At 50.5% G+C, this 13,423-nt stretch overlaps 1 protein-coding gene across 1 annotated transcript in view; it reads left to right on the forward strand.

Annotated features, from left to right (window-relative positions):
* The window catches only part of APPL2 (adaptor protein, phosphotyrosine interacting with PH domain and leucine zipper 2), a 45,267-nt gene that overhangs the window by 25,998 nt on the left and 5,846 nt on the right, over positions 1-13,423 (forward strand). The window contains exons 7-16 of the mRNA XM_066356115.1: positions 3-61; positions 1,051-1,197; positions 4,155-4,237; positions 6,179-6,337; positions 7,724-7,912; positions 9,269-9,311; positions 9,403-9,459; positions 9,555-9,643; positions 11,826-11,984; positions 12,143-12,195. Coding sequence (XP_066212212.1) covers positions 3-61; positions 1,051-1,197; positions 4,155-4,237; positions 6,179-6,337; positions 7,724-7,912; positions 9,269-9,311; positions 9,403-9,459; positions 9,555-9,643; positions 11,826-11,984; positions 12,143-12,195 — 1,038 coding nt within the window. The remainder of the gene's footprint in view (positions 1-2; positions 62-1,050; positions 1,198-4,154; positions 4,238-6,178; positions 6,338-7,723; positions 7,913-9,268; positions 9,312-9,402; positions 9,460-9,554; positions 9,644-11,825; positions 11,985-12,142; positions 12,196-13,423) is intronic.

Consider the following 13,423-nt stretch of genomic DNA (forward strand, 5'->3'; position numbering starts at 1 on the left):
AGAGCATGACCTGTCGATGGCGAAATACAGCAGGCTTCCTAAAAAAAAGGAGAATGAAAAGGTAAGAGTTTCCCCTTACGTGTTGTTTCTCACCTCGTTTACTTAAGCTCCTTTTGTTTCTTCCTGTTGTGAGGTTGTGGTATTGAGGGTGCCTTGGTGAATTTCCTCCCTTATTTCCTAAACATGGATTTTTAAGTTTTTTATTCTAAATCTGCTAAGTAGACTTCCATTTCCCAATTCTAGCTTTAGAAACTGGTTTTCAAACACCAACTTGGAAACATTGTCAAATGATAAACACACTATGATTTTAACTTCAGCTGGGTACCTCGTATGATTATCTAACTCAGTGGTCTTCAACCCCCGGGCTGCGGACCAGTGCCAGTCCGTGGGCCATTTGGTACCAGTCCGCAGAGAAAGAATAAATAACTTACATTATTTCCGTTTTATTTATTTTTAAGTCTGAATGATGTTTTATTTTTAAAAAATGACCAGATTCCCTCTGTTACATCTGTCTAAGACTCACTCTTGACGCTTGTCTCGGTCACGTGATACATTTATCCATCCCACCCTAAAGGCTGGTCCGTGAAAATATTTTCTGACATTAAACCAGTCCGTGGCCCAAAAAAGGTTGGGGACCACTTATCTAACTCATACACGCAGGCACTTGAACTGCTTGCCCTGGGTGTTGACTTTCAGTCTTTAACCCCTGCCTTCTAGCTTTTTCACTGCTATAATAATACTGGATATTTTCAGGCATATAACTTTTATTTGTTACATGATTCCCTTAGAATACAGTCTCACCAGTGAACCAGCGCCCAGCCATATTGTTTTCCTAAAGGCTGGTGGCACTTGGTAGGGCAGCCTCAAAACATGGAGAGCTATCACTCTGGAATGTTTAGTGTGGACTTTGAAAAACACGAGGTGGAACCTTATATGTGTTTTATTCTCTTGGTCACAAAAATGGTTCTAATGTAGAAGCGACCATGTTCTAAAGTTGCAGGCTCTCACAGAGTTGCCTGTCACAGAGTTCCCCTGTCACCTCTTCCACAGGTGAAGGCCGAGGTGGTGAAGGAGGTGGCAGCTGCCCGGCGGAAACAGCACCTCTCATCCCTGCAGTACTACTGCGCCCTCAACGCCCTACAGTACAGGAAGCGCGCAGCCATGATGGAGCCCATGCTGGGCTTTGCCCATGCACAGGTAGGGCAGTCCCTCCCCGGAGGCATCAGGCCTGAGCCAGCTGTGGAGGACCGCGTGGTGTTCTACTGAGGTAGCACTGAGGACAAACCGCGCATCCCTCATCAGAGGCAGAAACTCAGCGCACGGCCGCCCTGGAAACGTGCTGAGGGTCAGCACCGACAGAGCTTCCCGTCACGCTGGGTTGTTGCTAGCTGGTCTTGTGAGGCTGTTCGTGCAGGAAGTAATGGCCTTGAACCCACGTTTCTTGTGGGTTCAAGGGCGTGACCTTTATCTCTGGTCCAGAGGACAGCCAGGCCTAGTCTGATGTCTGAGGAGCAGCTGACTGTCCCGGTGGCAGAGCCAGGCTTACACTAGGACTCTGCCATCCATTGCCACCCACTGTGGTAAGGCTCCTCAGCCGGGCTGCTCCCAGACCAGGCATAGCTGAGGGGGGCGCCAGCACCTTGGCATGTAGGGCGTGGGAAGTGTTGCCAGTACTTGGTGAAGTCACTGTGGAGTATTTGGTTCTTCCCCCATCTAATGGTCTGCAGAACATTTGTCTGCAGGGAGGTCCTAGTCTCAGGGCCTTGACTATGGCACCAGCCCAGCAGGGACAGGAGTGCGTGGGGATGGGGCAAGCAGCACCAGCGCTCACCTGCTGTCCCTGCCCCGCTTTAGCCCCACTTAGGTTGACTCCAAACTTCTGGTTTGCGAGAAACATACCGGGAACCTTCTCTCAGCCGATGATCTAGGAACACAATGGGGTGCAAGGAAGCAAAATGTTGAGCAGGAAAAAGTCAGCAACTTAAACCTACATGGAAGCAGCTATTATTTTTATAATACTTTTTAAAAATACATACATTTCAATAAAACACTATCACTCTCATTCAGGAAAAGGAGGGTTTTTAACATCCAAATTCAGATGTCTGTTCTCTTAACATGTTACCTTGCTGAGTGATGAGGACACTAAAGTCAGCTTATGCCTTCAGTGGTGATATTTAAATAGAACAGTATAATCTTTCCGAGTCATCTGGGTAAAGCTGGGTTAAGCCAAAATATGAGTGCTGCCCAGCTGTGGGCGCCAGCCCTCGGCCGATCCTTGGGAGCCAGCTGCTTCCTCGCGATGGCACCGCGCACACGGGCGTCCTCTCGGTTGCCCTCCTCTCCTGTTGAGTATTGCAGCTCTGCCTGCCCGGTGGGTGTGCTGGCTGGTTAGAGAATGCCGGTACTCCCTTTGCTCTCTCTGGCCGATACTCTTGTCATGTCCCTGGACTGACGGGCCTTGCCTTTGGAGCAGTAATCCCTGCTCCTTAGAGGCCCAGAGTCAGGGGGGTCCTGAGCTTAGAGTCCCGGGAAGATGCACAGCTGCAGGCCTGAAATAGTATTGGGACCCTGGTTGTTAGCAGATAGTCCTTAAAAGATCTAAGGATGGGTTTGCTGCCAGCTGCTTTCACTTTCCATGGCCCAGGACTGCACCGCCGCCCCCCACGTGCACCTCTTCAGTGGGCTCCGCTGCAGTGGGGAAGGAGGGGCCGGCGGGCGCAGCGGGCGCACCTGGGAGAGCAGAGCAGCGCGGTGGCATTGTTGGGCAGCGGCAGTATCGTTTTTGAGGACTGAGGATGGCCCTTTCATTTTTTGTGTGAAAAGTCTCCAGATTTCAAGACACAAGACCAAATAGCCCCTCATGCTGCAGCCATTTTAATCCTGGTGAGACTGTAGTTCTTTGTCTTAGACCAGGTGGTTGTCTCACTCTGTGAATCTTTGGGTGACTCTGGAGCAGCCCTTTTACCTCAGTGGTCACTGAGCACCCACCTTTGTTAGCTGATGGTCGTTTGCCCACTGCGCTCCCAGTGTTCACGACGGCACATGGTCTTCGGATGACATTCCTCTGAATCAGACTTCTAGTCATCACCCGCCATAGTGGAGGTGGTTTTACTCTGTTTCTGTCTTCCCTGGCCCTAGTTAAACAGGTTTTCAATTAAGTTGTGATTCAGTCCTCATGCCTGCAGACAAATTGAGGTTTTGTAATCTGTGGACAGGTTTATGAAAGGGAGCACACAAATGACTCCAGTATGGTGTTTATACGGTTAGTAGCATGTGACGCCGCTGTAGGAGCCAGTGTCTCATCCTTTTCTTCTATCCATTCCATCAGACTTCTGAGGGAATGTGTGAGTCTTGTTCTAGGAGCTTAGAGAACAGTGGAGGAGCTAAGACATGGACTTGCGTATAAATTCCAAGTAGGAGTTCAGGGAGGGGAAGGAGAGAAAAAACCACCATGATGTGCCCTTAGAAATGCAAAGTGCTCTTTTAACAGACTTTGCTATTTAACATTTCAAAGATTCAAAATGTTCATCTCTGTATGATTGAAAGAGATCACGGGACCAGAACATCTGCCTGCATGTGTTACCTTGAATTAGGATAATCCTGATTGTCATCTGTTTTTATACTAGGAAAAGTAAAGACACCTTTACATGCTTCCCCAAGCCTCAGGTTGTACTGCTAACACCTGCTAGCCTCCTCTGTGAGAGGTCAGGGCCTGGTCACATCGCCTAGGGCAGGGCCTGCTTGCAGATCAGACAGAGGAGCCAGGTAGCACTGGAGGGAATACCCGTGTCCAGGCTGAATTTCTCTCATAAATGACATAGGTTTGCAACTGTTGCTTCCCTGCAGCTGGGTGTGTAAAGTGGAGCAGCTCATAGCAATATTCAGCTGTGTAAAGGCCCAGCCATAGAAAGAAATGGACACTTGAGCTTCTCTGGGCAGGATGGTTGCAGGTGTCAGTAAGGCACAGAGGTGGTCGTCGTCCTCTCTTTCCCATACCCCTACCCTTCTGGTTTTGACGGGGGATCCAAACCTGGGAGGTGAATGCCCAGGAATCACAGGAAGTGAGGTATTCCTTCTATTGGTTCCCAAAAAGTCAGCAGCTGCAATTTCATTTTCAGACTGTGTAATCAGAATATTGTAATTATATCTTTCAGATTAACTTCTTAAAGAAAGGAGCAGAGATGTTTTCCCAAAGTATGGACAGCTTTCTATCCTCCGTCGCGGACATGATTCAGAGGTACACTGCACTCCAGTCTGGCTCTTTGTGCCTTCCGCTTTCCTGCTGATTGAGCTGCTCTGGGAGGCGGGGGCGGCTCTGCCGCAGCGGTGTGGAATTGTGTGCTTAGAAGGAGTGATTCTGCAGTTCCCAGCTTGTGAGGAGCCCAGAGTCCTGTCCACTACATTTAAAGTTTGTATATCAGTAAAAGATTGAAATGTCCGCAGGGGTACTTACCTATTGAGTCCAAGTTCTGGTTCTTAAGGTCTTCTTTTGTTGTTATTCAAGATTCACATGTTAGAAGCCTGAGTCTGGCTAGACTTGCCATGGATATTTTAGAAGAGCGCTTTGTGTTTTTTCTTCAAGAGCTAACAGGATTAGTAGCCAGAAGTACTGCAACTTTTCAGGAACCGCTGATCATTATATTGATTTATAAAAGATAAACAAGGCATTAAGCCTTTTTTGAATCAATTTCATTCTTGCAATTGCTTATTTTAAAAAAATACGTCATCTTCCCGGCCAGGGCACATAGGAGAAGCGCCCATTTGCTTCTCCACCCCCTCCCCCCTCCTTCCTCTCTGTCTCTCTCTTCCCCTCCTGCAGCCAAGGCTCCATTGGAGCAGGGATGGCCCGGGCGCTGGGGGTGGCTCCTCGGCTTCTGCCCCAGGCGCTAGAGTGGCTCTGGTCGTGGCAGAACGACACCCCGGAAGGGCAGAGCATCGCCCCCTGGTGGGCAGAGCGTCGCCCCTGGTGGGCGTGCCGGGTGGATCCCGGTCGGGCGCATGCGGGAGTCTGTCTGACTGTCTCTCCCCGTTTCCAGCTTCAGAAAAATACAAAAAATAATAATAATACGTCATCTTTTCAGACTGCCCTGCCCACACGTCACGGATGCTAGAGCCACTCTGACTCCTGTCCCCAGTGGGTGTGATAGTGGTAGTGAGCTGAGAGGTGCCAGGCACCTCCCGTTCCAGGCTTCTCTCACTAGGAATAGGGTCGCTTGAGTACTTTTCATGGCTTCCAGGGTATGGAAATATGTCTTTCTGTCTTGTTGGTGCACATGAGTGTTTGGGGGGGAGAGAATCCTCGCCTTTCATTGAGTCCACAGAGCTTTATCACCCACAGACGCTTAAGAACCTTAGTGGTTTTGTAACCCTTTGGCTGCTTCCCTCCTTCCATCTCCTGGACTGTCAAATGTCAACATAGCCAGAACTCACTTAGGTGATGGCCTGCGTCCAGTGCATTAGAGATGCAGGCAGTGGAGACGTGAAGCCCCGCAGGAGAGTGTGCAGTGTGCAGCCCAGACTCGTGCCCGCAGAACCCTTCTGAGAGAACACCCTGAGGAACCTCTGTGTGAAACACTTGGCATCTGGCCCCATGGTCCTGCTTTTAACCCTTGTAATTCTGTCTCCTTCCGCACTGTGGAGAAGCAGAACATGCCTCTGAAGTTTGCTTTCTCGGCTGGACTTTATAACCAAGCCTGTCACCAGCAGGTGGGGCAGGCGTTTGGCTGTCTTAGTCCCACTCCTGGTCATTACCCTGTCCCACTGGCCATTTCCCCGGCACCTGCCTAAACCACGGTGGGGCAGGAGTGACTGCTGTTTCCTTATTGCCTTTCTGGTACTGTCACAGGCTGCCAGCCCTGCCGCCCCTAAGAAGGGGCTCATCGAAGCTTTCCTCCTAAAATTTGTATCAATGCTTGTGATTACGGATACCAGTTTGTCAGCCGAGAAACGGTAGCTGGGTGCAGGCATTGCCCAGTGGCATTCCTTATGTTCTGTTTTAAAACAGCAGCCCCATAAACACTCAAGTTGCGCAGCCTTGAGTCTCTGATCACCAGCTCTTGGGCTGTGTGAGGCTGCGGCTCTCTTTGTGTGGCAGGATCATGGGGACAGCTCTGCCACCTACTGCCCAGCATGCTGGCTGCCAGTGCTGTGTGACTGACCTGACTCCTTCTGTCCTAAGCATTCAGGTGGAACTGGAGGCTGAAGCAGAAAAGATGAGGGTGTCCCAGCAGGAACTGCTCTCCGTCGACGAAGCAACCTACACTCCTGACTTTGATTTGACCACACCCCAGATCAACAGGAACCTCATCCAGAAGGCTGGTTACCTTAATCTTAGAAAGTGAGGACGCCACTGCCCGCCCCTCAGAGTGGCTGCGGGCGTCTGCTGAGTGCCCCACCAAAGGGAGGGGGTGGGCGAGGTTGGGGAGGAACTCCCACCCCAGCACCCCTGCCTCTGGGACCCAGGGCCTAGGTGCACTGAGAGATGGGCTGGAAGCAGCATGTAAGACCCCAGCACTTGGACTCCCAAGACACCACAGGCCACCATGGCCGCTTGCAGATAGATTGCTGTTAACTGTCACCGTCCTGGACCAGTGATAGTTATTGTCTGCCCCCCCACCCCCAGGCGCCTGGCAGGGAAGAGCAGTGTTCTAGAGATCTGCCGCTGAGACAGTGCTGAGGGCCAGGACTTCCACCAGTCATCTCGTTCATCTAGACCAAGTCCCAGACTCAGCTAAGCTCAGGTCTTTAAATGTCCATTTGGAATGAGGAGGGTCAGGTTTAATTGCATCTAAGAGCAGAGAGGGGCTGTTAGCAGGTGGGGGGAAGACTCTGACTTTGGTTTCAGAGACCATGGATCAGTGGGGCCTCAATCACTTCATCCGTAAAGTAGAGCTGATGCTGCACCTTCTTCATAAAGTTGTTACAAGGGCTGAATGCAGTATTTCCTAGCAGGCAGTAAACACTCAAATGCTAGCTAGGTATTACCTCTTTGGGAATTACAGTTACTGAGGCAGGAAACCTAGTGCCTCACACGTAGTTGCTACTCAGTCAGAACTGAGTCAGGTCAGTGTGTTTGCTGCCCCGACGGAGGGGGCGGAGAGAAATGGCCAGCTCTCTTCCTGCCAGGTCTGTAAGCTGCCCGCCTGATCACGGGCCAGGTGTCTCCTTTAGTTCTGTAACTAAAGTAGTACAGGTAGAAAAGGCCACAAGGGCCTGGTGTTATTTGCAGGAACTGGATTTTCCTCTTGTAAACAGCCCACAAAACAAGAACATCCAGCTGGAACAAAATCGAATCTGGCTGAAGGCCCCAGGAGTCCGGGGTGTGGGCTGAGGTGACCCTGGTGACCAAAATGACAACAAGCAGCTCAGCTCCATGTCTTAGAGAAATGACCTTCTAGGTGTCAGTCCCCAGTGGTGACGCACTGATTCTGCTCCAGAGGCCATGGGTTCTGCTCAGCAGCTGGCCTGGCTGCGAGGCAGGCGCATCCCACCCGATGGCGTTGGCCCTGGGCTGGCATCCCTGTGAGTGGGGCCATTCATCTCCCAGAGCCTTCAAGTTTGATCGCGCTTCTGCTGCTCTTTGCACTTGAATTATTTTCAAAGCAATTTACTTTAAAGAAATGCAATGTTTCTAAATTATCATTGACACCCATAGAGGCAGCAGACATTGAAGTGCTGCTCATTCTTTCTAATACTAATGGACTTTAAAACACAATTCTTACAGTAAAACAGGGCTGGTCACCACCACCTGGGAGAGACTTTACTTCTTCACACAAGGCGGGAATCTCATGTGTCAGCCCAGGGGCGCCGTGGCTGGAGGTTTGATCCAGGACCTGGACAACTGCTCCGTGATGGCGGTGGACTGTGAAGACCGACGCTACTGCTTCCAGATCACCACTCCCAATGGGAAATCGTATGTCCTGTGGGTTTTCTGTGGGTGGAGAACAAGTCGTGTGACCCCACCCTTGCCGGGGGCCTCCTAGCTCATTCCTCCATGGGAGTGGCAGTGACTCGTTCCCGGCACTGGACCTCCCAGGAGAATGGTTTTATGTTCTCAGCAAGCACACATGACCCCTGAGGGATCCAGCCTGCCCTGTGTCAGGCATCCATCCCAGTGAGGCTTTGTCTGTGGCTTAGAGAAGAGCTGACCCACGTGCACGGTGCTGAGGAAGGCTGCTGTTTGTCGGCACGGGTTCTCAGGGAAGGCTGTGGCTATGCCTTTCCTGTTCCTAGATGCGTGTCTATATTCGTGCTATGGTGGGATAGGGACGAGCAGGGAAGTCAGTAAGGAAAGATGCCTGAAGTCAGTTTTTCCAGCTGAAATGGGAGCGTGCAGTGTGTTTAGCTGCAGGAGTGGTGTGCCCATGCATGCTGTCCCCACACATCACGGGCCCTGAAGAGATCCTGCTCTTAAATGGCAGCCTTATAGTTGTTCACAGTGGATCCCATCTCACTGGGCGCCCCTGTCTCTTAGAGCAGTGGTTTCCGGCTGTGCTCCAAGGACATCAGAGCCCCAGAGGTGGAGGTGCCCCTGCCTGGGGGAGATGGGTGGCCCTTCCTTCAGTCAGAACTGCTCTGCCGGCATTGGCTCCTTTGGGGTTCCAACTTGAAGTTTTATTTGAGCACCAGCATGTCTGGGAGAATGGGCAGTGGTGGGGCAGTGTGGACTGTCACCTCTCAGACTGGCAAGCATCGTCCCTTGTCCCTGAGCGAGGGGAAGTGCTGGGCTTGAAGATGCCTGGATTCTAGGCACGGTGCCAGGCAGTCACTGAACTCCTGGGCCTCGGTTCCTCAGCTGGTACATAGGGAGCCACACCCCCTCCCAGCCGGGGTGAGGAACGGAGTGGCAGGTGAGGTCCCTGTAGTGCTCAGCCTCACAGAGGCAGGGCGGTGCTGTCTCTTCCCGCTCTCCGTGTGCACATTCTCAGTCCTTGGGAGAAGTGGGGCGCTCCAGTGCCTTCTGTGGGTGTGTTGGGAGGAGGGGCTGGCAGAGTGCCCGGTGCTGGGTGTCGTCTGAGAGGGGCCAGCAGGACAGTCAGCACTGTAGGGATGGCAGCCTCTGAGTGATGACAAGACTGACTGAGACCCAAGGAAAGGACGTTTGTCCCCCATGCCAGTGAGTGGGCAGCAGAGCCAGGCTCAGAGCCGCCTTTCTCCTTCCTCTGCCTTGCTGGCCTTTCCCTCGGGGCCCCAGCAAATTCAGTTTCTGTAGAGTAATCCTCAGTCACTGAGGTCTGGGAAGCACTCACTTACATGCATTTGATTTCAGGGGAATAATCCTGCAGGCAGAGAGCAGAAAGGAGAATGAAGAGGTAAAGATTTTGTTTGTCTCACTTCCTTCCGGGTGTGGCGGGCGGCGGGGGGCCTCTGGGGCTCAGCAGTTCTTTTTTCTGTCCCCCACAGTGGATATGCGCCATCAACAACATCTCTAGGCAGATCTACCTGACTGACAACCCTGAGGTAACACGCAGTGCCATCCCTGTACCCAACCCTCCTCAGTCCAGAGGGCAAGTGCCCGCCGCCTGGACTGAGCCCGTCTTCCTGTGGCTTTCTAGGCAGTCGCCATCAAGTTGAACGAGACGGCTCTCCAAGCAGTGACTCCCATTACAAGTTTTAGAAAAAAACAAGAAAGTTCGTGCCCCAGGTAACTAAGGACAAAGGAAAGCTAGCTTTGTATTACAACTTTGACACAAACTACTTCATCCTTAAAAGCCACCAGGGTACTGAGCAGCCTGTTGTGCAGAAGTGTACCTGGCCAGGAAGGGCGACTGTCCCTGGGCTCCCAACGCAGCTGAGGCAGAACTGGGGTTCAGGCTGGCTGAGCACCAGGCTTCCCATGACCTGTGGGGCTGGCCATGGGCCTGCTGGGCAAGGGTTCCCCCGCTCCCCATTTTCTAGCAGCATCAACAAAGTCATGAAGCCAAAACACATGGGGAACAAAATCCCCTCTTATGTGTCCATATTACCAGTGGCCCAGGCCTTAGCCACACATCTACTTTTTCACGAGTGCTTTTATTTTGCATCATCACACATAGATTTTATATTTTTACGTTGTTCTTTTTAATAGCAACACACTATTCTAACACTTATTATTGACTATGGGATATTTAGGTAGTTGCCCCTTCCATTGTTTGCTGTTACCATTTATAGTGGGCATTACCCTGCATATAGCTGTTCTTCCACCTTGAATATTGTCTCAGGATTTGTTCTAGGAATCCCACCTTTTTGTCTTAATGGGAGTTGCCATTTGGTTAAATAATAGAGACCAGTAGTGTGTGTCATGCCAATGAAAGCATGGCACCAAAGGGTAAATTGAAATTATGACTGTTGGCCTGACCTGTGGTGGCGCAGTGTCGACCTGGAACTCTGAGGTCGCTGGTTCGAAACCCTGGGCTTGCCCAGTCAAGGCACATATGGGAGTTGAAGCTTCCTGCTCCTCCCCTCCCTCTCTCCCCCCTTCTCTAAAATAAATAAATAAAATCTTTAAAAAAAAAAAAAAAGAAATTATGACTGTTTGGCATCCATCGTTCAGTGGCCTGGTAGAAAGAGCCCCACTAAGTGTTGTGCAGACCCAAGAGTCAGAAAGCTCAGAGGGGTAGCAGACGCCAGGGTCTCAGTGTGTGTCCACACTGCACTGGGTTCATGATCGGGACAAGGTAAGGCCAAGAAATAGGTTTGAGTCCAGCCATGACAATTGGGTGCCGTGCTCAGCAGTTGTCGGCAGTGGGGCAGAGCTGAAGGCTTTGAGAATGGTGGCACAGTCAGATCCAGTGTAGCTCAGCAGGGCGAGGCACAAGCCTGTCCCTGTGACTTACTAAGAAGAACCGCAGGGGAGCAGCGGAGGGAGAGGGTCCACCTGGCTTGAAAGTTCTAGTCGATGAACAGGAATTGGAGCTGGTGTTTGAAGAACGAGAGGGCTGGGTGAGCAGCACACATGGGATGGAGACGGAAGGGAGAGCGAAGGTGTGCTGGCTGCAGCACTAGGGAGGGCACGGGAAGGGAGTGGAGAAGGAGGCTCTTGGCAGTAATGAGACCCAGGTTGTGGTTGGGTGCTAGGCCAACAGATACGATTCATTCAGTGAACACTTCTGACTGCCTGCTCTGTACCAAGTAATAAATAGGATTTATCTGTAGCCCCTGCTCTCAAAAATCTGTCTCACAGAGAGAAAGATACAAATAGAAAATCAGTTGACAATGTGATGCATAGTGTAACAGAGTGCTGTGCAGCAGAGCTACCTACAGGCAGTGAGGAGATCTGAAAGATTTCAACAAAGGAGTGAATGAGGTTTTATATTTGTTGTTGTTTATTTGTCTTTTTCTGAAGTGAGAATCAGGGAGGCAGAAAGACAGACTCCCTCATGCACCTGTCCAGGATTCACCTAGCAAGCCCACTAGAGAGCAGTGCTCTGCCTATCTGGGGTGTTGCTCCATTGCAACTGGAGCCATTCTAGCTCCTGAGGCAGAGGCCAGAGCCATCCTCAGTGCCCGGGCCAACTTTGCTCCAATGGAGCCTTGGCTGCGGGAGGGGAAGAGAGAGACAGAGAGGAAGGAGAGGGGGAGGGGTGGAGAAGCAGATGGGCACCTCTCCTGTGTGCCTGGCTGTGAATTGAACCCGGGACTTTCACATGCCAGGCCAACACTCTACCACTGAGCCAACTGGCCAGGGCCAGAGTGAATGACTTTTTATGAAAACTGAATTGTAGAAGGGTGTGAAGGCCTGGTTGAAACCTTCCATGCCTCTGTCAGCATTCAGCATGCATTTGATTGCAAAGGCTTAAGACTAAAAGGGACTTGTTTTTCCCTTCTTCTCTTAAACCGTACTCCAGCCAGACCCTGAGAAACTCAGAAATGGAAAATGACAAGATTGTTCCCAAAGAGGCAGTCATCGTGCCTGAAGTAGAAGAACTGATTGCACCTGGAACACCCATCCAGTTTGACATTGTCCTTCCAGCTACAGAGTTCCTTGACCAGAACAGAGGCGGCAGGTACTTGCTCTGGGCGGTCGTCTCTGGGAGGAATGGAAATAACTTTGACGTCTCTGTATCCCCACCCACCTCCAAAGACCATTGCCATTCTGAGAGTTCAGGTGCTAAGTGTCCCTTAGCTGAAGCTGTGTGATCATTTGACTCTGGCTGTCCCCTAGGCGTACCAACCCTTTCGGTGAGACTGAAGAAGACACATTTCCAGAAGCAGAAGGTAGGTGGTTCATTGTGCTTATTCTTCCTCTGGACACAGTGACCAGAGACACTGAAATGAGATGCAGTGTCATATTCTAGAGAGCTGTGGCTTCAAATGTGTGAAATTATGACCCACAGACATGTTTTTCTCTGAAAACTCATTAGGACATATGCAATTAGACCTTCGGTAACAACTGAGGAGAAGTTACTGGTCCTCTGTAACTGTTGTACCACTACCTACGAACATACTTTTCTGTAGCTCCTACATAGGAAGTTGCCATGTCTAAACCTGGTATCACACCATTACAAACCAAATTCAGAGGATAAAATGGTCACCTTAAAATGCAGCCTGGGTGAGTCATGAATGTGCTGTTTCAGTTTAGGAAACCATAGGCACAAACAGCTCATTCTTGAATTTGAAGATCCCATAAATGTTTAAATTAGTGGATTGGTTCGATTTACGTTCTTATGTTCATCAGACCAGTCAGGAGAGCTGCTGACTGCTCTGACCATAAACTCCTGCTCCACAGAGCAGGTCTTGAGTTCCCAACCAAGAAGTGAGTAGCCAGAGTGCTGGTGAGACCTCATTTTAATCACCTGCATGACTGGCAAATGGCATTAGGATGGAATGCCACTTACTGACATGCAAAAGTAGGGCTTGAGAACTGGTACTCCTCCAGCTTTAGGCAAAATTTTTTTTAATTTAGAAAATATTGCCTCAAATCTGACTCTCCACTTATATCTAGCTGACTTTTCATACAGTCCAGTTTGTAAAGTCTAGACAGAAACTTTAAAACTTACAAAAATGCTTCATGTGGGATTAACCATTTATGACATTGTCTCAGTTATATTTTCCTAAGTTTTTTAACTCATTATTTTTAGGGGCTAGGATACTAATGGGAGGGCAAAGGAGCAAAAAGGCTACGTTTGACATGGTGGGTAAACGAGTTGTCCTTACAGAGGAAAGATCTGTAGCACTTCTTCGTGACCTTCAGTTGGGGCGCTGGCCCGTGTGGCCGGGCAGGCCGGGACTGGAAAGCCGGCCCTGGGCGTGCCGCAGCATCAGGCAGCAAACTGAGTTTGAGATCTCCATTAGTTTACGGAGTAGATCATCACTGCCCCTCAATAATAAATGAACAAGCCTGACCTGTGGTGGCGCAGTGGATAAAGCGTCGACCTGGAAATGCTGAGGTCGCCGGTTCGAAACCCTGGGCTTGCCTGGTCAAGGCACATATGGGAGTTGATGC

The sequence above is a fragment of the Saccopteryx leptura genome, chromosome 1, assembly GCF_036850995.1.
Source record: "Saccopteryx leptura isolate mSacLep1 chromosome 1, mSacLep1_pri_phased_curated, whole genome shotgun sequence".
In the NCBI taxonomy this organism is placed as follows: Eukaryota; Metazoa; Chordata; class Mammalia; order Chiroptera; family Emballonuridae; genus Saccopteryx; species Saccopteryx leptura.